Source organism: Xenopus laevis, chromosome 1L, assembly GCF_017654675.1.
Source record: "Xenopus laevis strain J_2021 chromosome 1L, Xenopus_laevis_v10.1, whole genome shotgun sequence".
Taxonomy (NCBI): Eukaryota; Metazoa; Chordata; class Amphibia; order Anura; family Pipidae; genus Xenopus; species Xenopus laevis.
The window spans coordinates 214,371,206-214,395,140 of NC_054371.1; the positions used below are offsets into that span (position 1 = coordinate 214,371,206).

The 23,935-nt window shown below is 39.9% G+C and overlaps 1 protein-coding gene across 4 annotated transcripts in view; it reads left to right on the top strand.

Annotated features, from left to right (window-relative positions):
• The window catches only part of LOC108718405 (rapamycin-insensitive companion of mTOR-like), a 99,832-nt gene extending 82,243 nt beyond the window's left edge, over positions 1–17,589 (top strand). For 3 of the 4 annotated variants that reach the window (XM_041569513.1, XM_041569525.1, XM_018266294.2), the window contains 9 exons: positions 249–478; positions 2,980–3,985; positions 6,305–6,482; positions 6,674–6,755; positions 8,667–8,888; positions 11,775–11,933; positions 13,534–13,657; positions 15,261–15,399; positions 17,075–17,589. In XM_041569513.1, coding sequence (XP_041425447.1) covers positions 249–478; positions 2,980–3,985; positions 6,305–6,482; positions 6,674–6,755; positions 8,667–8,888; positions 11,775–11,933; positions 13,534–13,657; positions 15,261–15,399; positions 17,075–17,149 — 2,215 coding nt within the window. In that variant the 3' untranslated portion in view covers positions 17,150–17,589. The remainder of the gene's footprint in view (positions 1–248; positions 479–2,979; positions 3,986–6,304; positions 6,483–6,673; positions 6,756–8,666; positions 8,889–11,774; positions 11,934–13,533; positions 13,658–15,260; positions 15,400–17,074) is intronic. The other variant, XM_041569517.1, reaches the window with a different exon arrangement.
• Positions 17,590–23,935: the final 6,346 nt, after the last annotated feature.

Genomic DNA, 23,935 nt, shown 5'->3' on the forward strand with positions numbered 1-23,935 from the left:
ACAATTCATTTGCATCAGGTATTGTGTACCGAGGAACTTTTTTTTAAAACCTCAGATTTCACTTGGAAATGGTTAGAAGTTATGTTTATCGTTGCATGAAGGGATCTTAGCCCAAAGTACCCAAAAGGGCAAGATTTTTATTCATGTAAAGTAAATGTTGGTTGTTGCTGGATGGAAATCCTATGTACATTTTCCTTATATATTTGGTTTTAAATGTTACTATTGAGCAAAACTCTTGTGTATTCTAGGACGTGTGCGTATGTCCTTGGCCTGCTCAGCAGAACAAAGCAAGGTTGTGATATCCTAAAGCAACACAACTGGGATGCAGTAAGGCACAGTCGCAGACATCTTTGGCCAGTGGTCCCTGATGATATGGAGCAGCTGTGCAATGAGCTTTCTTCAGTCCCAAGCACGCTTAGCTTGAACTCTGAGTCGACTAGTTCTCGACATAATAGTGAGAGTGAACCTGCCTTTCCCAGTAAGGAATACAAGTTCTTTTCATTGTTATTATTTACATAGTCTGATATTGATGCAGTGAGGCAAGTACACTGACACAACCAAACCACCTGCAGTTTGATGAATGGAAGCATCCAGCAGAAGTGCAGGCCCGTAAATTCTTTAGTCGGTCAGTGCAAATGTCGACTCAATCTATCAGCTGCACAAGTTAGTTGCTGAGCACTTTCGGCCAGGCCGTAAATTGAAACTAAAATATCGGCACTAATCATCAGACAGTGCTGTTCTTTATCTGGCACTGACCTCTAACTGTTATCAGTACAGGTATGGGATCTGTTATCCGGAAACCCGTTATCCAGAAAGCTCCAAATTACGGAAAGGCCGCCTCGCATAGACTCCATTATATTCAAATTATCTAAATTTTTCATAATGATTTCCTTTTTCTCTGTAATAATAAAACAGTAGCTTGTACTTGACCCAAAAATATAATTCATATATATTGAAGGCAAAAACTAGCCTATTGGGTTTATTTAATGTTTAAATGATTTTATAGTGGACTTAAGGTATGTAGATACAAATTACAGAAAGATCCATTATCCGGAAAACCCCAGGTCCCAAGCATTCTGAATAACAGGTCCTATACCTGTATTAAAGGTAACCAATAACCTCAATTTAAAAAAAAAAAAATAAATCGCTCGTATAGAACGAAAAAAAAACACAAGGACTTATTAAACTTTTAAATCGCTAAGGCTTTGTTAAGAAATAACTTACTAAAACGATGCTCCTCTTCAGAAAAGGCGTTCCATCGTGTGGCGCTCGATTTCTCCTCCCTGCCTTCCTTATAGGAGATAGCCAGGAGAAATCGAGTGGCACATAATGGATCGTCACTGTGTCACCTTTTCTGAAGAGGAGAGCAAGTGGTGTTTTGGTAAGTTATTTCTTAATAAAGACTTAAAGGGATGCTGTCATGGGAAAACATGTTTTTTTCAAAACACATCAGTTAATAGTGCTGCTCCAGCAGACTTCTGCACTGAAATCCATTTTTCAAAAGAGCAAACAAATTTTGTTATATTCAATTTTGAAATCTGACATGGGGCTAGACATATTGTCAATTTCCCAGCTGCCCCCAGTCATGTGACTTGTGCTCTGATAAACTTCAATCACTCTTTACTGCTGTACTGCAAGTTGGAGTGATAATACCCCCCCCCCCAGCAGCCTAACAACAGAACAATGAGAAGGTAATGAGATAGCAGCTCACTGGAAGATCTAAGAACAGCACTTAATAGTAAAAGCCAAGTCCCACTGATTCAGTTACATTAAGTAGGAGAAATAACAGCCTGCCAGAAAGTAATTCCATCCTAAAGTGCAGGCACAAGTCACATGACTGGGGCAGCTGGGAAACTGACAAAATGTCTAGCCCCATGTCAGTTTCAAAATTGAATATAAAAAAATCTGTTTGCTCTTTTGAGAAATGGATTTCAGTGCAGAAGTCTGCTGGAGCAACACTATTAACTGATGCATTTTGAAAAAAACATGTTTTCCCATGTCAGTATCCCTTTAACTACTAGACTAATGTGCAGTCGTATTTCATTCTGGAGGATTTTTTTTTTTTATAAATAAACCGTTTCACACTTTAAACGGTGGGTGTGATAATAGCACCCAGAGTGCTGCTTTCACTCCACCCCTGCCTGATTTCATTGCAGTTTATTCCCAGAACCGCGCTGTCAGAATTGACGACACACAGAAATATCAAGTCAAAGGAAGACTGGGGGATTATTTTATTTTTTTCAAAATTTTCCATACATGGGGAGACATTGGCTGCAAAGTAACATACAGTAGATTGAGGAAAAAAACACTTACCATCCGAATTAACACACACATGCAGGGAAATTCTGTTCATGTGTCCTATTTTAGGGTAACACTTAAAGGGGTTGTTCACCTTTGAGATATGATGTAGAAACTGATATTCTGAATTTTTTATTATTTGTGGTTTTTGAGTTATTTTGCTTTTTATTCAGCAGCTCTCCAGTTTGCCATTTCAGCAAACCGGTTGCTATGATCCAAATTACCCTAGCAACCATGCATTGATTTGAACAAGAGAAGCACAACAAGCAATAAAAATAAATTTGTAACCTAACAGAGCCTTTATTTTTAGATGGGGCCAGTGACCACCCTTTTGAAGGCTGGAAAGAGTCAGAAGAAGTCAAATAATTCAAAAACTGTATAAAATAAACAATGAAGACCAATTTAAAATGTGCCCTTCTATAACATACTAAAACCTAAAGGAAAACTATACCCCACAAACAATGTAGGTCTCTCTATAAAAATATATTGTATAAAACAGCTCATAAAAACTTGCCTTATGTAAATAAACCATTTTCATAATATATTTTTTTAGTATCTGTTGCTCAAGTATTCATTTTGGGGGTATAGTTTTCCTTTAAAGGTGAACTACCCCATTAAAAGTACAGTGTATTCGCCTACCTGTTTAAGTGCCTTTCTGAACAAAACCTTCCCTTTTTCCAGGTATGTTCATCATCGAGGACGAAAGATTTGCAAATTCTTCTACAAACTCCTTCTTCTTCAACGAGGAGCCCGAGCAGACCTTTTATGATAAACCCTTGAAAGACAAAGACCGCAGCCCGTTCACGCTCCTTGCTCAGAGTAAGTTTGTGAAGAACCGGTTCTTAAATTCGCTCACCCTTCCGAGCAAGAAAATTCGCAGCAGTAGCAGCAGCGACCCTAAAGGAAACAAGCTCCTTCCAGAAAGCAAACAAGGCTTGAGAAGGAACAGGACCATCACAGACCCTTGCAGCCACGCAGATTATAACTCGATGGACAGCTTAGGCTCCGTCTTCAAAGTTCCCAAAGTAAACCCCCGACTAGAGGTATCTTCTGTCAACAGAAATGCTGATGACTCTGGCAGCACCCCCAGTATTACAGAAAACGACCTAAAGCTTCCAAAATATCTGGGGAATGAAATTCATAGAGACCATACAAGCAGAGAAAGACTTATAGGTGATGGCTCTACTAACAGCCACTTTAAGAGCCGCAGCCTGAGTTTCAATACAGACACCACGACAAGTGGTATAAGCTCTATGAGCTCAAGCCCTTCCAGAGAGACTGTGGGAATAGACACTACAACCCTTGATACTGAGTGCGGGAGCTTAAGTACAGTAGTAAGCACCAAAACTGTTAAGCTAAGCCACCCGACCGTACTGCACCTGCCTCTTTCTAAATCCAATTCCGTGTCTCTGGTACCTCCCGGCTCTGCCCACACACTTCCTAGAAGAGCACAATCCCTTAAGGCCCCTTCAATTGCCGCCATAAAGAATTTAGCGGACTATAACTTCAGTTACACAAGTTCTCGGGACGCTTTCGGTTACGCCACATTAAAGCGCATTCAGCAGCAGCGCATGCATTCTTCACTGTCGCACTCTGAAGCTTTAGCTTCTCCGGCCAAAGATGTTCTTTTCACCGATACCATAACTATGAAGACAGGGAGCTTGGACTCTAGATTAACGTCGAGCAGGTAAGTACAAAACTGGAACACATGTAGCCGCTCCTGGTAACTGAGAGCCGAATTTAGTTTTTAATCCGGAAATTCGGCTCTTCTAGTGCAGAGAGCGCGCTAGTGCCCCCTCCTGCGCAGAAAATGTGAGCACCATGAGGAGGGGTTGGGACGGCAACGGAAGGCCGCCTCAGGCGGCATAAAAGCGCGGATCGGCGCTGCACACAAGTTATAAATAGCTATTGGTGACCATGGCCCCCCTATAAGTTTAAAAAAAAAAAAAAAACATTGGCACCAAAAGAACAAGACCAAGCTTGGTGCCAATGTTTTTTTTTTTAAAAATGTTTTTTGGGGCCACAATTTTTTTTTTTAACTTGTAAGGGGGGCCCTGGCACCAATGCTTTTAAAAAAAACTTTTATGGGGGGCCCTGGAGCCAATGTTTTTTGTTTTTTTTTAAAAAAAATATTCTTTAGGGCCCCCCTTAGAAGTAAAAAAAAAAAGGATGTTCTTTCCTAAGCAGAAGAACATCAGAGCAGCCTCTTGTTCTCTCCTGATACATGTCCTGACAACAGTACATGTATATGTTTTAGGGATGCACCGAATCCAGGATTCAGTCTTTTTCAACAGGATTCGGATTCATCCGAATCCTTCTGCCCGGCTGAACCGAATCCTAATTTGCATATGCAAATTAGGGGTGGGGAGGGAAATTGCGTGACTTTTTGTCAGAAAACAAGGAAGTAAAAAATATTTTCCTTCCCACCCCTAATTTGCATATGCACATTAGGGTTCAGGTTCGGTATTCGGCCGAATATTTAGCGAAGGATTCGAGGGTTCGGCCGAATCCAAAAAAGTGGATTCGGTGCATCCCTAATATGTTTAATGTCCTGTAATGTGTAAAAATTGCCCTTCACTCAATAGAGATTAAAATCTGTAAATGGATTAATTCCTCGCCCCTGAATAGAATAATATTTCTTAGCGCTCTGCATTTCCTGATAGCTGTATGCATTTCTGCTTCTGAACAACACCGGACTGAGTTGCTAAAATGGTCTGTGAAAGCACAACCATAAATGCAGATCTGAATGATACCAGGATAATTATTATGGGCATTATCTTCCATTCTGTCCTTTGCATACCTAGTCGCTTTTCAGGTGCATACATTGTCCTGTGCTCAGCAATATATTCTTAGATGCGATTATATGCATGTATGGAATCTGTTATCTTGAAACCTGTTTTCCAGAAAGCTCTAAATTACAGGAAGACCATTTCCCTTGGAATCAAATAATCCAAATGTTCAAAAAATTATTTCCTTTTTTACTGTAATAAATAAAAGTGCAGGTATGAGATCCTTTATCCGGAAACCCGTTATCCAGCAAGCTCTGAATTACGGAAAAGCCGTCTCCCATAAACTCCGTTTTATTCAAATGTTTAAAATTGATTTCCTTTTTCTCTGTAATAATAAAACAGAACCTTGTACTTGATCCCAACTAAGATATAATTAATCCTTATTTGAAGCAAAACCAGTCTATTGGGTTTATTTAATGTTTACATGATTTTCTTGTAGGTTTAAGGTATAATGATCCAAATTACAGAGATTCGTTATCCGGAAAACCCAAAGTCCCAATCATTCTGGATAACAGGTCCCATACCTGAACCCTGTATTGGATCCTGACTAAGATATAATGATCCTGACTAAGATATAATTAATGCTTGTTGGAAGCAAAACCAGCCTATTGGGTTTAATTGTTTAAAGAATTTTTTTAGCATACTTAAAGGTATGGAGTTCCAAACTACAAAACAGCCCCTTATCTGAAAAACCCCAGGTCCCAAGCATTTTGGATAACAGATCCCATACCCCGCTCTCTCTCTCTGCTGATGAGAGAGGGCAGAATTATGTAAAGCAAGATTTGTATAAATATAAAGGATTTTGTTGCTATGAGTTTCCTAAACTAGCAACAGAGTACTATGTGAAACTAGTTAATAGGTTCTTGGCAATGTTAGGGCAGTGTTACAATTGAATCCCACTACATCAGTGTAGCTGCGAAGTTCCCACCATTGGTTTGTATAGATATACAGCATCTTGTTGCTATGAGCTTCCCAAACTAGCAACAGAGTACTGTGTGAAACTAGTTAATAGGCTCTTGGGAATGTTAGGACAATGTTACAGGTGGATCCCACTACACCAGTGTCACTGCGAAGTTCACACATTGTTTAAACAACTATCTTATCCATGATAATGTGTTAAACCTACAAAATATATATATATATAAATTATCTGTAAATACTATAAATATTATTTCAATCTTGTCAGTATAATGTCACCTCTCTCTGCAATTTGGCAGGTTTATGAAAGCGTTAAGTTATGCTTCGTTAGACAAGGAGGATTTATTAAGCCCTATTAACCAGAATACACTTCAGCGGTCTTCATCGGTACGCTCCATGATATCGAATGCTGCTTACGGAAATTCAGATGATTATATAGGCCTCGCTCTCCCAATGGACATCAATGACATGTTCCAGGTAAAATAAACACAATACCAATGGCATCCATATTTAGTAAATGTGTGAATAAACATGTTAAGCATGCTCTTTCATGAATAATCTTATTCTGCATTTTACACCGTGTACATGTATCTCTCTTTATGCTGAACTGATCATAGCAAGTTGGTGTTTCTTGCTTGTCAAGCAGTTTCAATGATTGATATTCCCAGGTGAAGGAAATTCCTTATTTCCAGAAGACGGTGCCTCCCAGTGAAGAGCGAGCAGCTAAAATGTTTGCACCTGAAGTAGGAGGTACAGTGGAAATTACTGCTCTTTGCTTTCATGTTATCATATAATCTGTGCTGCATCCATTTGTTCTTTAAAGCATAAGTAAACCTTAAAAATAAGTCAATGTAAAATTAATGAGGGTGCTGTTCTAAGCACTTTTGCAAGATGTTAAAGGGATCCTGTCATCGGAAAACATGTTTTTTTCAAAACACATCAGTTAATAGTGCTACTCCAGCAGAATTCTGCACTGAAATCCATTTCTCAAACAGATTTTTTTATATTCAATTTTGAAATCTGACATGGGGCTAGACATTTTGTCAATTTCCCAGCTGCCCCCAGTCATGTGACTTGTGCCTGCACTTTAGGAGAGATATGCTTTCTGGCAGGCTGCTGTTTTTCCTTCTCAATGTAACTGAATGTGTCTCAGTGGGACATCGGTTTTTACTATTGAGTGCTGTTCTACCAGGCAGCTGTTATCTTGTGTTAGGGAGCTGCTATCTGGTTACCTTCCCATTGTTCTTTTGTTTGGCTGCTGGGGGGGAAAAGGGAGGGGGTGATATCACTCTAACTTGCAGTACAACAGTAAAGAGTGATTGAAGTTTATCAGAGCACAAGTCACATGACTTGGGGCAGCTGGGAAATTGACAATATGTCTAGCCCCATGTCAGATTTCAAAATTGAATATAAAAAAATCTGTTTGCTCTTTTGAGAAATGGATTTCAGTGCAGAATTCTGCTGGATCAGCTCTATTAACTGATTCATTTTGAAAAAAATTTTTTCCCATGACAGTATCCCTTTAAAGTATACACGTACTGTTAATATGAAATATTAATATGAATACATTTTGTTACAACAGCGCCACCTGCTGGTCATTTTCCCACCAGTCTGACCACCAAGTGGTCAAGGAAGTTGTCAGGAGAAAGAAAGAGGCTGCTCTGATGTTCTTCTGCTTAGGAAAGATTTGAGAAAGGTTTCCAATTGTTTTCCTAAACAGAAGAACATCAGAGCAGCCTCTTTCTTTCTCCTGACAACTTCCTTGACTACTTGGTGGTCAGACTGGTGGGATAAATGACCAGCAGGTGGCGCTGTTGTAACAGAATTTATTCATATTAACAGTACATGTATCCCTTAATATTTTGGAATTAAAGAAAAATAAATATTGAATGTACATTGCAAAAGTGCGTAAAATAGCACCCTCATTAATTTTATATTCACTTATTTTTAAGGTTTACTTATCCTTTAAGGGAAATGGCACAAGGCCAAGATTTGTCAACTGTGGTTAAATATGCGGAACCTCAAGCAACAAATCTCCCAAAAATGACTTGCCGTAGCATAACATTCAGATTGTTGCAATTAAAACCTATTGCTTGTGACTATCATAGTGTTATACTGTGGCTGGTCAATTTCGAGAGATTGGTCACCAGCGGTAGCACAGATTTAAAGGAGATGTTCACCTTTGAGGTAATTTGTAGTATGAAATAGAGAGACATATTCTGACAATTTGCAAAAGATTTTTAATTGGAATATAAATAGGAGAGGCCTGAAGAGAAAGATAAGTAATAAAAAGAGCAATAAATGTGTAGCCTTAAGGAGCTTTTGTTTTGTTTTTTTGAATTGGGAGGCAGTGACCCCCATTTGAAAGCTGGAAAAGTCACAAGAAGAAGGCAAATAGTTAAAAAAATATAAAAAATAAATGAAGACCAATTGAAAAGTTACTTAGAATTAGCGATTCTATAATACTGAAAGTTAACTTAAATGTGAACCACCCCTTTAATAAAATTTATGGCTGTTTTCTAATTATCCACTAACTGAGACCTACTGTTTCCTTTAAATCCCTAACTGTCTGGAGTTTCTTTATAATGTTTTGCCAAAACGGATTTAAAATCCCAAAGCATGTATTATATAAAGGATTGAATTGTTTATGTTGTCTATTAGGCATCCAAGGATCCGGGGTGAAAAGTCCGTACCAGGCCTTGCGTCAGCAGTTCAGCATTACGGAGATAATGAACTCGAGTCGTTCGGATGCCTCACAGTTTCTAGAGAATACAGAAGACACGGGGCTGCAGGAGCACACTGATGATAACTGCCTGTACTGTGTTGGCATTCACTTAATGGGTTACAGCCAGTCAAATCAGTTCAATGAATATAGCCGTTTAGGTAAGGTTTTTTTTAATCAATGTATTGAATTTTTAATGAGCCCAAACAATATGTTTACTCTTGTGAGGCTTGGGCCCAGCAGGTGACTGGCATGGGCTGATAATGGCTACTGGCTCATCAAGAGCGGCTAGGTCTACAATTTACATGCACTCAACCACAACAGGTGACTCCCAAGTTATAGCTGATCAGTGCTTGGTTAGATAGCAGGTGGTTTTCATTCGATGGATCTGCACCGGCCCCTCCATTCTGGTGTCTGACAGATAACAAGTTGTTGGTACGAGGGGCCAAATGATTGATCTGACAACTTGGGTTGAAGTGAAATTATGTTTATACAATGGTCCTCTTGCCAACTTGAACTACCTGTGTATGAAACCTTAAAGGAACAGTAACACCAAAAAATGAGCAATAAGTGCATTAAAGTAATTAAAGGAGAAGGAAAGCTCCAAGACAGTTTATTGCCAACAGATTAGCCACAATAGTGCAAGCTAGAACTCTATATTTATTCTGTAGAATGCTTTACCATATCTGAGTAAACAGCTCTAGACACTGTCTCTGTTTATTTAGGATAGAAGCTGCCATATAAGCTTGGTGTGACATCACTTCCTGCCTGAGTCTCTCCCTGCTCACTTACAGCTCTGATCTCAGATTACAGCAGGGGGGGAGAAAACTGAGCATGCCCAAGCCCTGGAGGTTTAAGCTGATACAGAAGTCTGATACAGAAGCCCATGAGTACACAATAAAAGGAAAGAAATGATGTGTTTCTTTTGACAGAGGACTCAGAGCAGCATTACTTTGAGGGTTTACTGGTGTATTTATATAGACCTTTCTGATAAAGCTTACTTCATTTTAGCCTTTCCTTCTCCTTTAAGGCATAATGTACTGATTGCGCTGCACTCATAAAACTGGTGAGTTTGTTTCAGAAATTCTAAAATAGTTTATATAAACAAACTGCTGTGTAGCCATGGGGGCAGCCATTCAAGCACAGGATACACAGTAGATAACAGATAAGTAATACTATAGTTTATATAAACAAGCTGCTGTGTAGCCATGTGGGCAGCCATTCAAGCACAGGATACACAGTAGATAACAGATAAGTAATACTATAGTTTATATAAATAAGCTGCTGTGTAGCCATGGGGGCAGCCATTCAAAGCTGAAAAAGGAGAGAAGGCACAGGGTACTCAACAGATAACAGATAAGCTCTGTAGTATACAATGGGATTCTTCAGAACTTAACTGTGATCAATTGTGTATCCTGTGGTTGAATGGCTGCCCCCATGGCTACACAGCAGCTTGTTAATATAAACTATAGTAGTTTTTCCGCAGTACATTACTTGTCATTCTTTTAATTACTGTTCCTTTAAGTAAAAAACAAATGTCCAACGCACTGTGTGTTTAAGTATCGGCGGAACCACTTGGTTGTAGAGGGCACATTGAGAAGTGTCTAGCTATGTCTATGGACAACTATAGCTCTATCTTTTTGGTCAGGGGCTTCCTAAAATATAGGTGATCTGTTACCATCACGTGATTGGCTGCTCCTCAGGAACAAAGACTGCCCAATGGCGTTACAGGAACGATTTGCTACCTTACAGGGAGTCGCATGCATCAATGGCATTTCAGATCTTTTTTTTTTGCTGTTTGGCGAGTTTGCTTCATTAAACCAAGTTTTTTTTGTAACTGCAAAAAGCTCAACCAATACTGCATGTTAGTGATAAGCAAATTTTTTCGCCAAGTTTGGCCATAAAAATGACACCCTCTAATGGGTCAAAAAATGTGTCGCCCATAGGGGCAAATCCACTATGCGCCGAAGCACCTAACGCTAGCGTCAATTCGCTAGCGTTGGCCATTTTCGTTACTTTGCAAATTCACTAACGGACGCTGGCGTAACTTCGCTAGCATAACTTCGCACCCTTATGACGAATTTGCGCAACGGACGTAACTACACAAATTCACTAACGCGCGCATTGTTCTGAACGCTACCTTTAACGCCAGACTTCCTTCGCCACCTCAGACCAGGCGAAGCGCAATAGAGTAGATAGGGATTTCTTCAAAAAAAGTTAAAAATTTTTCTAAGTCCCAAAAAACTCTGGCGTTTTTTCTATACTATGGGTGTTAGGCTGAAAAAGATCGAAAAAATTTTTGGGGCTCCCCTCCTTCCCCCCTACATTTCCTAACTCATGGCACCTTAACTATACAGTGGGCACATGTGTAGGGCAAAATAAAAATTGTATTTGCTGTTTTGAAAGTTTCCCAGGCTTGTGTAGTGCTGCTACATATTCCTCCATTGAAATTTGAATTTGGCGGTGTATGCAAATTAACCATCGCTAGCGTAGCTTCGCTTAACGAATCAACGCTAGCGCAACTTCGCAACCTTACGCTACCCCTGAGTGCAACTTCGGATTTTAGTGAATTTGCGAAGAGCTGGCGAAACTACGCCTGGCGAAGTGCTGCGAAGTTATGCCTGGCGCAACTACGAATCTTAGTGAATTTTCCCCCATAGACTTCAGTGCATTTCAGTGAATTATGCCATTTTCAGCAAAGCAAAAAGGGTCAGATTCGCCCATCACTGCTGCATGTTGGTAGTGCATTGCATATTTTTACTTTTGCCGGAATCGACCAATTAAAAGGGGAAATCTATCGACGACTCACAACAAGACCCTGTTGCTTTCTGCTTGAAACAAAGTTCACTAGTGAATAAAAAGCATGAAGCATCCTCTATAGTTTGGTTGATTTTTAGAATATCGTACGTTTCCCTTTTAGGGACGGTTATAATTCATTTATTCACTTATGCGTTACTTCGGTTGTCTTTGCCATCTTCCCAACACCACACTTCATCATTCTTCTTTTACTCATGTTTAGTTTTTGTTGCCATATTTTTTCCCTTTAGACTTTCCCGACATTCCACATTCTGACTGGTGCGCTCATACTATCCCCAATCACTTAGAGGTGGTATCCCATTCTTCCAAGTGTTCTGGGATATCAGGGTGTAGTGATGTTGTGTCCCAGGGCTCGGCAAGCAGTGACAAAAGTACAGAGTTAGTTCTAGGTAAGTGATCTCACTGAAGACACACACTGGCTAATCTGAAAGTCTTTGTGCTGTATATGTATAAGTATATTAAATAAAGTAGGTCACTTTGTCTGCTGTTTGTGTAATTCCCTTTTTCTGCTATGGGCTGGGCACTTTGGTAGAAGCCTTGCCATTAAGTGTTTGACAACAGTAGGCCTTACAAGTGTAGTTCACCTTTAAATGGGAACTATCGCGGAAATTAAAATTTAATATAAGCTTCAGCATACTGAAAAAAGAAGTTTTCTAAATATAATCAATTAAATAATCAAGTTTATCTTCACTATTCCCCTCTCAGCATTCTGTCTTCATTCAGGAGTTGGGTGTCAGATAGTCATTGACAGTTAGATCCAATATATCTTATAGGGGGGCTCCTTTTGCCTAGAAGATGTATTAGAGCTCACTCTATTAAAATCACCAGACATCATGTCTCTCTACATGTAGAATTTTTGCAAAAGGCATCGATTTTGTTTGTACTGGAATTAGAGTCCTGCACGGAACCAATTTGTTAAACCCGACCCGCAATCCGCACCCGGACCTGCAACCCGCATACTTACCCGATTTAAATAGCTACCCGACCCGCAAGTACCTTATCCGCAATCCGATATGTGACCCGCTGACCATCAAGAAACAGGAAATGCTGTCATTGTAAACTGAAGGTGACATCATTAGAAGAAGGCGTGATCAGAAAAAAAGGAGTAAAACTTGCTATTAAGAAGACCTCTGACCCGACCCGCAAACCGAAACGTCTATCCGCAGGTTTTTGTGAGTAACCCGTGGGTACCCGACCTGCTGCAGGACTCTAACTGCAATCAGTTATTTGAGTGATCTCTAATTCATCTGATAGGAAAGAGAGCCCCCCTATAAGATATATTGGATCATTCATCTGGCACCCAACTCCTGCATGAAGAGAGAATGAAGAGAAACAGATGCTGAGAGAGGAATAGTGAATATAAACTTGATTATTTCAGAAACAGTACTGAATGTGTTTTTATTGATTGTATTTAGAAAACTTCTCATTTCAGTTTAATGAAGCTTATATTACATTTTAATTTCCACGATAGTTCCCCATTAAGTTTACTTTTGGTATGCTATAGAAATGCAACTTCTTAGCAACTTTTCAATTCGGTTTTTATTTTTAATTGTTTTTTTTTAAAAACCGATTTCATTTCCTCTTCTGACTATTTCCAGCGTTCAAATGGGGGAGTCACTAACCAAAGCAGCCAAAAGAACTATTGCTTCATGAGGCTACAATTCTAATTTTATTGCTAATTGCCAACCAGATGAAATGCCTAACTGGAGATCTGCTGTACAAAAAGCTAATTTATTCAAAAACCACAAATAAAGTAATTAAGACCAATTGCAAACTGTCACAGAATAGCAGATCCGTCATACTAAAGTTAAAGCTGAACAAGCCCTTCCAGGTGATATACTCCAGTCTGATAAAAGCTGCTTGTTCAGACTCTCCAGACTAAGTTGCAGTTTATCAGCCATGGATGGGGCCCTCACTTTGCCAAATCTATCTAATGCCTTTGCATGTGTTGAAGCTGCTAATTCCAGTTTTTGTATTTTTTCCTCGTAGGTGGCAAATCAATTCCCGAAGATACACCTGTTTGCAGAATATTACTCCGGAAAGAGGTCTTAAGACTTGTAATTAACCTGAGTAGCTCCGTAGGAACGAAAGGCCATGAAACTGGGCTCTTAACGTAAGTTTTATTTATTCATTTATCACATGTGACTATAGGAACATGACTGTTACACTCTGCTTTATAGTTTTTTTTATATTGACCGGGGTTTAATCCTTAGGATAATAAATCAATAGAGATGCACCGAATCCACGATTTTTGATTCGGCCGAACCCCCGAATCCTTTGCGAAAGATTCGGCTGAACCGAATCCTAATGTGCAAATGCAAAATAGCAGTGGGAAGGGGAAAACATGTTTTACTTCCTTGTTTTGTGACAAAAAGCCACGCTATTTCCCTTCCCTAATTTGCATATGCAAATTCGGTTCAGCCGAGCAGAAGGGTTCAGCCGAATCCAAATCCTGCTGGAAAAGGCCAAATCCCGAACTGAATCCTGGATTCAGTGCATCCCTAAAATAAATAAAACATAAGACAGACTAGACTGACTGCTTGGAAAACGCCAAGCTATTCGTTGCTATGCTTTTAAAGGAACAGTACCACCAAAAAATTGTGTCTAAAAGTAGTGAAATTATCATGTAGTGTTGTCCTGCACTGGTAAAACTGATTCTATAGTTCATATAAACAAGCTGCTGTGTAGCAATGGCGGAAATTGAATGAAGTCTATATGGTACAGGTTAAATAGGGGATAACAGATAACACCATTATGTTCTACAGAGCTTATCTGCTATCTGTTGTGTAACCTGAGCCTTTTCTCATTTGAATGGCTGCTACACAGCAGCTTATTTATATAAACTATAGTAGTGTTTCTGAAGCAAACACAGCAGTTTTATCAGTGCAGGGCAACAGTACACTTTCATTTTTTTATGTTGCTGTTCATTTAAGAGGGAAGTTGCAAGCCAAAAGTTATACTACATGCGGCCAATAAAGTCATTTTCCTGGTAGCTTTCAGGGCTGGTGCACGTGTCTGGCAGAAATATTACGGTATAGAGGAAATAGTCATGCACACAATCCAATTCATGACAAAAATGTAAAGTAATACTGAATCCTTCACAAATGCTAAACTGAAAACCAATATTAATTTCCATAAGAAAATGGGAGAGATCTTAATTGACCAGACTTCTGGTTCTGATTTGTTTCCCATGAGTGCTAAAGATTCGGCCACGTTTCGTGCTTACAATTTAACCAACCCCTACCCCCTGATTTTCAATCCCAGCATTCATGATGAACTTATAACAGGGGTCCCCAACCTTTTTTACCCATGAGCCACATTCAAATGTAAAAAGAGTTGGGGAGCAACACAAGCATGAAAAAAAGTTCCTAGGGTGCTAAATAAGGGCTGTGATTGGCTATTTGGTAACTGCTACGTGAACGGGCAGCCTACAGGAGGCTCTATTTGGCACTATACCTAATTTTTATGCAATTAAAACTTGCTTCAAAGCCAGGAATTCAAAAATAAGCATCTGCTTTGAGGACAAAGAGCAACATCAAAGAGGTTGGAGAGCAACATGTTGCACACAAGCTACTGGTTGGGGATCACTGCCTTATAATATAAAAGCCTAAAAAGCTCTCTCGTCGTTATTATACAGAAAGAAACACACAACTTTAATTACACCGACCTGTCGTTGACCTTGTTTTGTTCATTTTTTTTTTTATTCTGTCTTTAAGGATTAAGGAGAAGTTTCCTCAAGCTTTTGATGACATTTGCCTCTATTCTGAGGTTTCCCACTTATTAGCACATTGCACATTTCGACTCCCCTCCCGGAGATTTATTCAGGAGCTCTTTCAAGATGTTCAGTTTCAGATTGTGAGTATGTACTGATGTCTTTTAGTGAGATTGTTTGCCTTTCATTTCCATGGACTGGGCTGTTTCTTTGTCGCCATTTCTGCACAGGCAGAGACACGGCCAATAGCAACTGACTGTACCCATGTGACTGTGAGCACATAGACTGATGCAAATATGCTTATGTTATTTATTTTGTAACTACTACAGATCTAAGATTTATATTCACAATGTGCTTTCTGCTCTGTAGTAGTGATGTGTGGGTCCAGATATTTTCGGACCTGTGCCCGACCCTAACCCAAAGTCGGCTATAAAACCTGCCCAAAACTAGCCAAGAGGCACTTCAAAAGTTTCCCAAAAATAGCACAATATGTGCAGTGAAAAATAAATATAAAAAAGAAATGAATATATATATATAAAAATAAGCTTTTTTCAGATTTTTCCATGAAGAAAAATGGGACAGAATCGCCCATCGCCAGGGGCGTAACTACAGAGGGGAGCCCAGGAGGTATAGGGGTCTCATGAGTCCCTAATACATATATAATTTCAATAAATATTGGTAAAACTGGTGAACCTCTCGACATTTTGTCGACCAGCAGATTGTTGCCCCAAAATTGTCTGAAATTGATTAAAGTTGCCGGAAAGTGCTTGAGTTACGGGAGACTGGGGTACAGAGCCCACAATCTGGTAACTCCTGACTTCTGCATAAGTCAGTCCCATTGCATGCTGGGTATTTTAGTCTTACATTACACTTGGCAAATTGTTCAACAAAAATTACATTACCCAATATGCATTGGGAGACAAGCTTGGCACATTAGGGCAAGAAAAAAAACTTTTGCTGGCTTCCAAAACACAAACCAGCCAAAGGCCCAAAAAGTAGCCCAAATCCGTACCTTGGCTAGTTTGTACTTTCAAAACCCGCCTGGACTTTAAATTAGCAGCCCAATTTGGCTGGAAAACCGCCAACCTGGCAACCCTGGCCTGCACCCGACTGGCTTGACTCCTCCATTTAAAGACCTGCTCGGCCCACCCCACAGTGATGTCATGAAATGGGCGGGGCAGGTACGGATCTATAAATGGAGGCGCTGGAAGCCGGCAGTGTTAGGGCGGGGAGAGCGGAAGGACCCGATGATTTGATGCGACAGCCGGCCCTCAGATAAAACACTGGTCCCACAGGTTTCGGGCAGTCCCACATTCCTACTCTGTACTATGTCAGGGGCGGGGCATCCTTTATTTCACAGAGTGAAAAATTGGACAGATAAGAGGAAGCCCAGTGTAGGTTACATTCTGTGCTGATTTACGGACTTTTTGGCCAAGCGCAAACAAGTTCCTAAATCTTCACTTGCTAAACACAAGTTGACAGATTCATGGGAGTATATTTATCAAAGAGTGAAGTTAGAGATCGTCACAGTCTGGAGTGAAATTCCGCCTCTCTCCATTCATTTCCATGGGATTTTGAAAGGTGTATTTATCAAAGGATGAACTTTCACCCATTGATAAATACTCTTATAAATCCCATAGAAATGAATGGAGAGTGTCACAATTTCACTCTAGAGGACTGTGCCGATCTCTAACTTCACTCTGATAAATATACCCCATGGTGTCTGTGGGGGCAGTGAGTGTTAGCCATAGATCTTTTGGATCATTTCCCCTCACACTATTCTGCTCAGGCAATGACAGAGTATTTTGTCTAATACAGATGCATGAAGAGGCAGAGGCTCTCCTAGCAGTGACCCCAAAGCCCATGGTAATAAGTACAGAACCAGAATCCTGACCTGCAGTCGCGTCTGAAGGCTGAGAATGACTTTGTCTGATGAAGCAGACAGACAGACAGACAGACGGAGGGGCACGTCCTGTTCCAGTGCAAAGTGATACCTGCCGAACGTCGATGCACCAACCTGCTTCTCCCTGTGAATTTCTGCGGTATCCTGATATCCGTATATATATCTATGTATGCAAGAGCCCAGCACTGAAACGCCTGCACCTGTTCACCTGTAAATAACCAATCGGAAACCTCTTGCACAGGAAATTCCGACTCCTTCGCCGTTCTCTGTGAGCGACTTCTCTACGGACACATGGGTAGTACTTACCTGCATGTCCCTTCCATTCAGCGGAGACTTGCCATGTTGTATAGGGACAGCTCAGGGACAATGACCCTGTCATGTATTTTTAAAACACTACTTGGAAATAATGTATTTGACCTTGTTTTTTTTATAGATCCTGCAGCCTCCTGCCCTTCATATAATATAATCTTCCCATTGACACTGCATTTCTGGACATATATATTAGGAATGCACCAAATCCAGGATTTGGTTCGGTATTCGGCCTTTTTCAGAAGGATTCGGATTCACCCGTATCCTTCCGGCTAAACCGAATTCTAATTTGCATATGCAAATAATGTGCCGGGTGGGAAAACGTGACTTTGTCACAAAACAAGGAAGTAAAACATGTTTTACCCTTCCTACCCCTAATTTGCATACGCAAATTTGGATTGGGTTCGGTATTCGGCCAGATCTTTCAAGGGATACGGTCATGGGAAAACATGTTTTTTTCAAAACGCATCAGTTAATAGTGCTGCTCCAGCAGAATTCTGCACTGAAATCCATTTCTCAAAAGAGCAAACAGAGCAACTCCCTAACACAAGATAACAGCTGCCTGGTAGATTTAAAAACAACACTCAATGGTAAAAGCCAAGTCCCACTGAGACTGATTCAGTTACATTAAGTAGGAGAAATAACAGCCTGCCAGAAAGTAATTCCATCCTAAAGTGCAGGCACAAGTCACATGACTAGGGGCAGCTGGGAAATTTACAATATGTCTAGCCCCATGTCAGATTTCAAAATTGATTTTAAAAAAATGTTTCCTCTTTTGAGAAATGGATTTCAGTGCAGAATTCTGCTGAAGCAGTACTATTAACTGATGCGTTTTGAAAAAAACAAGTTTTCCAATGACCGTATCCCTTTCACAAACGATTCGGGGGTTCAGCCGAGTCCAAAATAATTGATTCGGTGCATCCCTAGTACATTTATTTTTATATATATATATATATATATATATATATATATATATATATATATATATATATATATATATATATATATATATATATATATATATATATATATATATATATATATATATATATATATATAATTAATGTGTGTGAAAGCTATTTTATTGCTATGTCATGCATTGTGTGCTCTCGTTTGAATCCCACTCAGATCCCTCTCCTGTTTATGAAACTAATCAATCTCTTCTCATCATTATTCAGTGTCTGATACGGCGCCACCTTCTGGCCAACAGCCATAATAATAATAATACATTTCAGTGCTACGGCTTGGGTCTCATGGCAATCACTAGAAGGTCATTTTTGCACATTCCATGATAAGACAATCCCAACATTTATTAATTAGACAGATTAATAGGATTTAAGCATTCAGAGCAACCCAATGCCACCCCATTCCCATTACAAGTAACTTTTTATTTTTCTTTAATGATTTGCACAAGATTTGTACCTTCAGGAGAGGCGGATGGCTTCAAAACAGGCACTTTTCTTTTTGTTTATACATATCTTACTGAAATCTGATGGGTTTATAGGTTTGTTCTCTGCTGGGAACTCCGCCTTCAATGCGTCGCGGTGCGATGGTGATTGAAGGATTTCTAGCAACAAAAAGGACATGCAAATATGTAAATATATATATATTGCATTATCACCTTCACTACATGATGAATATGTCATTAACCTTCACCGGCTTGAGCATAAATGTGTGTGTGTGTATATATATATCATCCAGCTGGACTGTTGGACCCTGTGCAAATATACTGAAAGGTGTAAATCTCTCTCTCTCGCACACAAAATATGTCTGATTTACCAGTCTTGTAGGGATTAAAGCTCTAAAGCCCAAGTGGAGAATCCTGTTAATCTCTTTTATATCTATTATCATATCCACAGCTCTCCAGTTCTTTTCATGGGAAGCCATGATTCCAGAATCAGTGTACAGGTCTGGGGCCTGTTATCCAGAATACTCTGTACCTGGGGTTTTCCAGATAAACTATCTTTCCATAATTTGGATCTTCATACCTTAAGTCTACTAGAAAATCATGTAAACATTAAATAAACCCAATAGGCTGGTTTTGCTTCCAATAAGGATTAATTGTATCTTAGTTGGGATCAAGTACAAGCTACTGTTTTATTATTATTATTATTATTATTATTATTACAGAGAAAAGGTAAATCATTTTAAAAAATTTGGATAAAATGGAGTCTATGGGAGACAGCCCTTCCGTAATTCTGAGCTTTCGATATAACGGGTTTCCGGATAACGGATCCCATACCTGTTCCAGAAAGTGGGGCAGACGTCGAACCTGTTCCTTTTTTCATGGCAGTCACTTGCCAAGTAAGCCTTGATCTTTGGGCATTTTTAAAGGGCAAGGTTTTTTTTTTCCCAGTTGCCCTTTAATGTTGTCTCGTGGGGTATAGAAAAAGAGTCAAATCCAGGCTACAAGGAATTTAAAGCACTTTTGGCAGTAGCTTTTCCTATTGGAATGTTCTTGTTCTCATTCCCTTCTTGAACTTGAATTCAGTTTACTTTTGTATTGCTAGAACTCCAGCTTTGGCTGCCAGAAGTGGGAACGTTGTAGGTATGGGACCTGTTATCCAGAATGCTCGGGACCTGGGGTTTTCCGGATAACGGATCTCACCATAATTTGTATCTTCATATCGTAAGTCTACTAGAAAATCATGTAAACATTAAATAAACCAAATAGGCTGGTTTTGCTTCCAATAAGGATTAATTATATCTTAGTTGGGATCAAGTACAAGCTACTGTTTTATTATTACAGAGAAAAAGGAAAATTTGGATTAAATGGAGTTTATGGGAGACAGCCTTTCAGTAATTCTGAACTTTCTGGATAACAGATCCCATGTCTGTATATGCAAGGGGATTGAACATACATAGAAAAGAAAATAGCATTTAGGGCTCAGATTGTGTATGGTATTCAGCCAAATTTCTGTGTGATTAGGAAATCTGTCCAATAAAAAAAAGTGAAGGGTTTAGTGCATCCCTATTATATATTTTAATTGTCTGACGAGACTGAATGGGAAACTGACCTGCTACACGTCTGCAGTTGCAACTTAAACGAATACTGTCATGGGAAAAAAAATGTTTTCAAAACGCATCAGTTAATAGTGCTGCTCCAGCAGAATTCTGCACTGAAATCCATTTCTCAAAAGAGCAAACAGATTTTTTTATATTCGATTTTGAAATCTGACACGGGGCTAGACATATTGTCAATTTCCCAAGCTGCCCCAAGTCATGTGACTTATATGAATATAAAAAAATCTGTTTGCTCTTTTGAGAAATGGGTTTCAGTGCAGAATTCTGCTGGAGTAGCACTATTAACTGATGCGTTTTGAAAAAAACATGTTTTCCGATGACATTATCCCTTTAAAGAACTGCGGAATGAGGGAAGGATTTTCAGGTGCGGGTAGTCCTGCAGGTCGGGTTGCGGGTCTCATCTAAATGTCTTATCTTAAGTAATATTGTTTTACTCCTTTTAAAGTTTTACGAAACGTGTTTCTGTCCCGCCCACTTTTGATGGCGTCACTTGCGATTTGCAGCACCATCACTTCCTGTTTGATGGTGGTCGTCAAGTTGCGGATAAGGCAGTTGTGGGTCTGGGTTGGGTAGCGAATCAAAGTGGCTAAATATGGGGTCGGGTCCGGATCTTAGTAATTGGTTCGGTGCAGGACTCTAGGCTGAGAAGTACCCATGGTGCCATGATATAACAGGGCCATCGATGTACTCCTCACATAGCTGGGACGACTTCCTACGATTTCTCATCCGGGCTAAATTGTCTGCATTTGCTATGGGTTCACATGAGAAGCGGTGACTGCCAGTGAGACTGTTTTTTTTTCCAGTGGCATTCGGAATACCCAGTCTGATATTAGCCTTAGAGCTTCAAAAGCAGCAAATTAACTATGCATGAAACTTTCACTTTTTGGTGTTACTGGCCCTTTAACTTTGCACAGCCCTGCCTGGATAGAGCTGGCTCTTAGTAAGTACTGTAGTAATATTTCAATTTCTGATTGGACTGTTGCAGGTAAGGCCAAGTCTAGGGTTGACTTCACTAGCAGTTACTATACTAATAGTGAATACGAGGTTTATTAGAGTAGAATTAGTGACATTCAGTTTCCCTTTATGGCTGGGTAATTGGAGTGATTACAGTGAAATGAACCAACGCTTTTACTTGGGAAGCCCCACGGCAGCGGATGTAATAATGGTGGAAACATATTCAGTTACAGTATTCTTGCTTTCATGCGGAGATGTCCTTACAGGAGAACTAGATCATAAACATGAATAGTGCTAAAAATGCCATATTTTATATACTGAACTTATTGCACGAGGCTAAAGTTTCAGCTTGTCAATAGCAGCAATGATCCAGGACTTCAAACTTGTCACAGGGGGTCACCATCTTGGAAAGTGTCTGTGACACTCACATGCTCAGTGGGCTCTGAGCAGCTGTTGAGAAGCTAAGCTTAGGGCTCGTCACTAATTATCCAGCAGAAAATGAGCTTCCCCTGTAATATAAGCTGATGCTACAGAGATGATTGCTGCCATATAGTAATATATGTAATGGAGTAAGTGTTAGTTGTAGAATGACTGAAGGGAATGGAGGCTGGCCAGTCCCACCACTAAAGACCAGTCTCAATGGGATCCAGCTACAGAAGGAATAAACGTGGATCTCAGTGCTCAGTGTCATTATTATTGGGGTATTGAGGTGAAGGCAGGAACAACCAACTGAGAGAAGTCCTTCATTGTGATCATCTCTACAGAGCCCTTGTTCTCACAGTCTCCTGCTACAGCCGCATCTCCTCTGCCTCATAAGTGTCTGTCTAACAAACATTCAGCCCAATACATCTCCTTCCCACCAGGAAGTATCAATACATAGAATGATCCACCTGTACTTGCCTCTTCTCTTATTGCATCTTTCTCTCTATGGTGAACTCCACCAAATGAACCAAGGTACGTTCTACCCCTTCATACTGTCTTTCCATTCTGTATTTAGGCTGCAGTGCCTCACAAGGCTTAGTACATGAATGCATTTGATTTTATATATCAATATTTCCCCTTTTGGATTGTACTCTCTGTATAGTATCCTGGATCCTTCCATTCCTTCTTATATACAAACTGGGAGAGGCCATGGTCTAAACCAGGGGTCCCCAAACTTTTTTTTTTTTTATATACATGTGAGCCACATTCAAATGTAACTAGAGTTGGGGAGCAACACAAGGATAAAAAGACCCTTGGGGTGCCTAATAAGGTCTGTGATTGGCCCCTAAATGAACCGGCAGCCTACAAGAGGCTCTAATTGGCACTATGCTTAGTTTTTATACAACCAAAACTTGCCTCCAAGCCTGGCATTTAAAAATAAGCACCTGCTTTGAGGCCACTGGAAGCAACATCCAAGGGGTTGGAGAGCAACATGTTGTTCATGAGCCACTGGTTGGGGATCACTGGTCTAGACATATAAGGTAAATGAATGGCTGAGCAGGAGGGCCCACTGACACTTGGACACACCGGGAGTTTTCCCAGGATCCCAGTGGGTCAGTCAGAGATGATCAGCCTCCATCTGCTGTTACTTAAAGTAATAATAACACCAAAAACTCCTGTCCTGTAGTAATGACAATATAATGTAGTGTTGCCCTGCACTGGTAAAACTGCTGTGTTTGCTTCAGAAACTCTACTTTAGTTTATATAAACAAGCGGCTGTGTAGCCATGGGGGCAGCCATTCAAGCACAGGATACACAGTAGATAACAGATAAGTACTACTATAGTTTAAATAAACAAGCTGCTGTGTAGTCATGGGGGCAGCCATTCAAGCACAGGATACACAGTAGATAACAGATAAGTACTACTATAGTTTATATAAACAAGCTGCTGTGTAGCCATGGGGGCAGCCATTCAAGCACAGGATACACAGTAGATAACAGATAAGTAGTACTATAGTTTATATAAACAAGCTGCTGTGTAGCCATGGGCTCAGCCATTCAAGCACAGGATACACAGTAGATAACAGATAAGTACTACTATAGTTTATAGAAACAAGCTGCTGTGTAGCCATGGGGGCAGCCATTCAAGCACAGGGTACACAGTAGATAACAGATAAGTACTACTATAGTTTATATAAACAAGCTGCTGTGTAGCCATGGGCTCAGCCATTCAAGCACAGGATACACAGTAGATAACAGATAAGTACTACTATAGTTTATATAAACAAGCTGCTGTGTAGCCATGGGGGCAGCCATTCAAGCACAGGATACACAGTAGATAACAGATAAGTACTACTATAGTTCATATAAATTAGCTGCTGTGTAGACATGGGGGCAGCCATTCCAGCACAGGATACACAGTAGATAATGGATAAGTACTACTATAGATTATATAAATAAGCTGCTGTGTAAGCATGGGGGCAGCCATAAAGGAGAAAAGGAACAGGATACACAGCAGATAACAGATACATTTGTAGTATACAATGGGATTCTTCAGAATTTGTCTA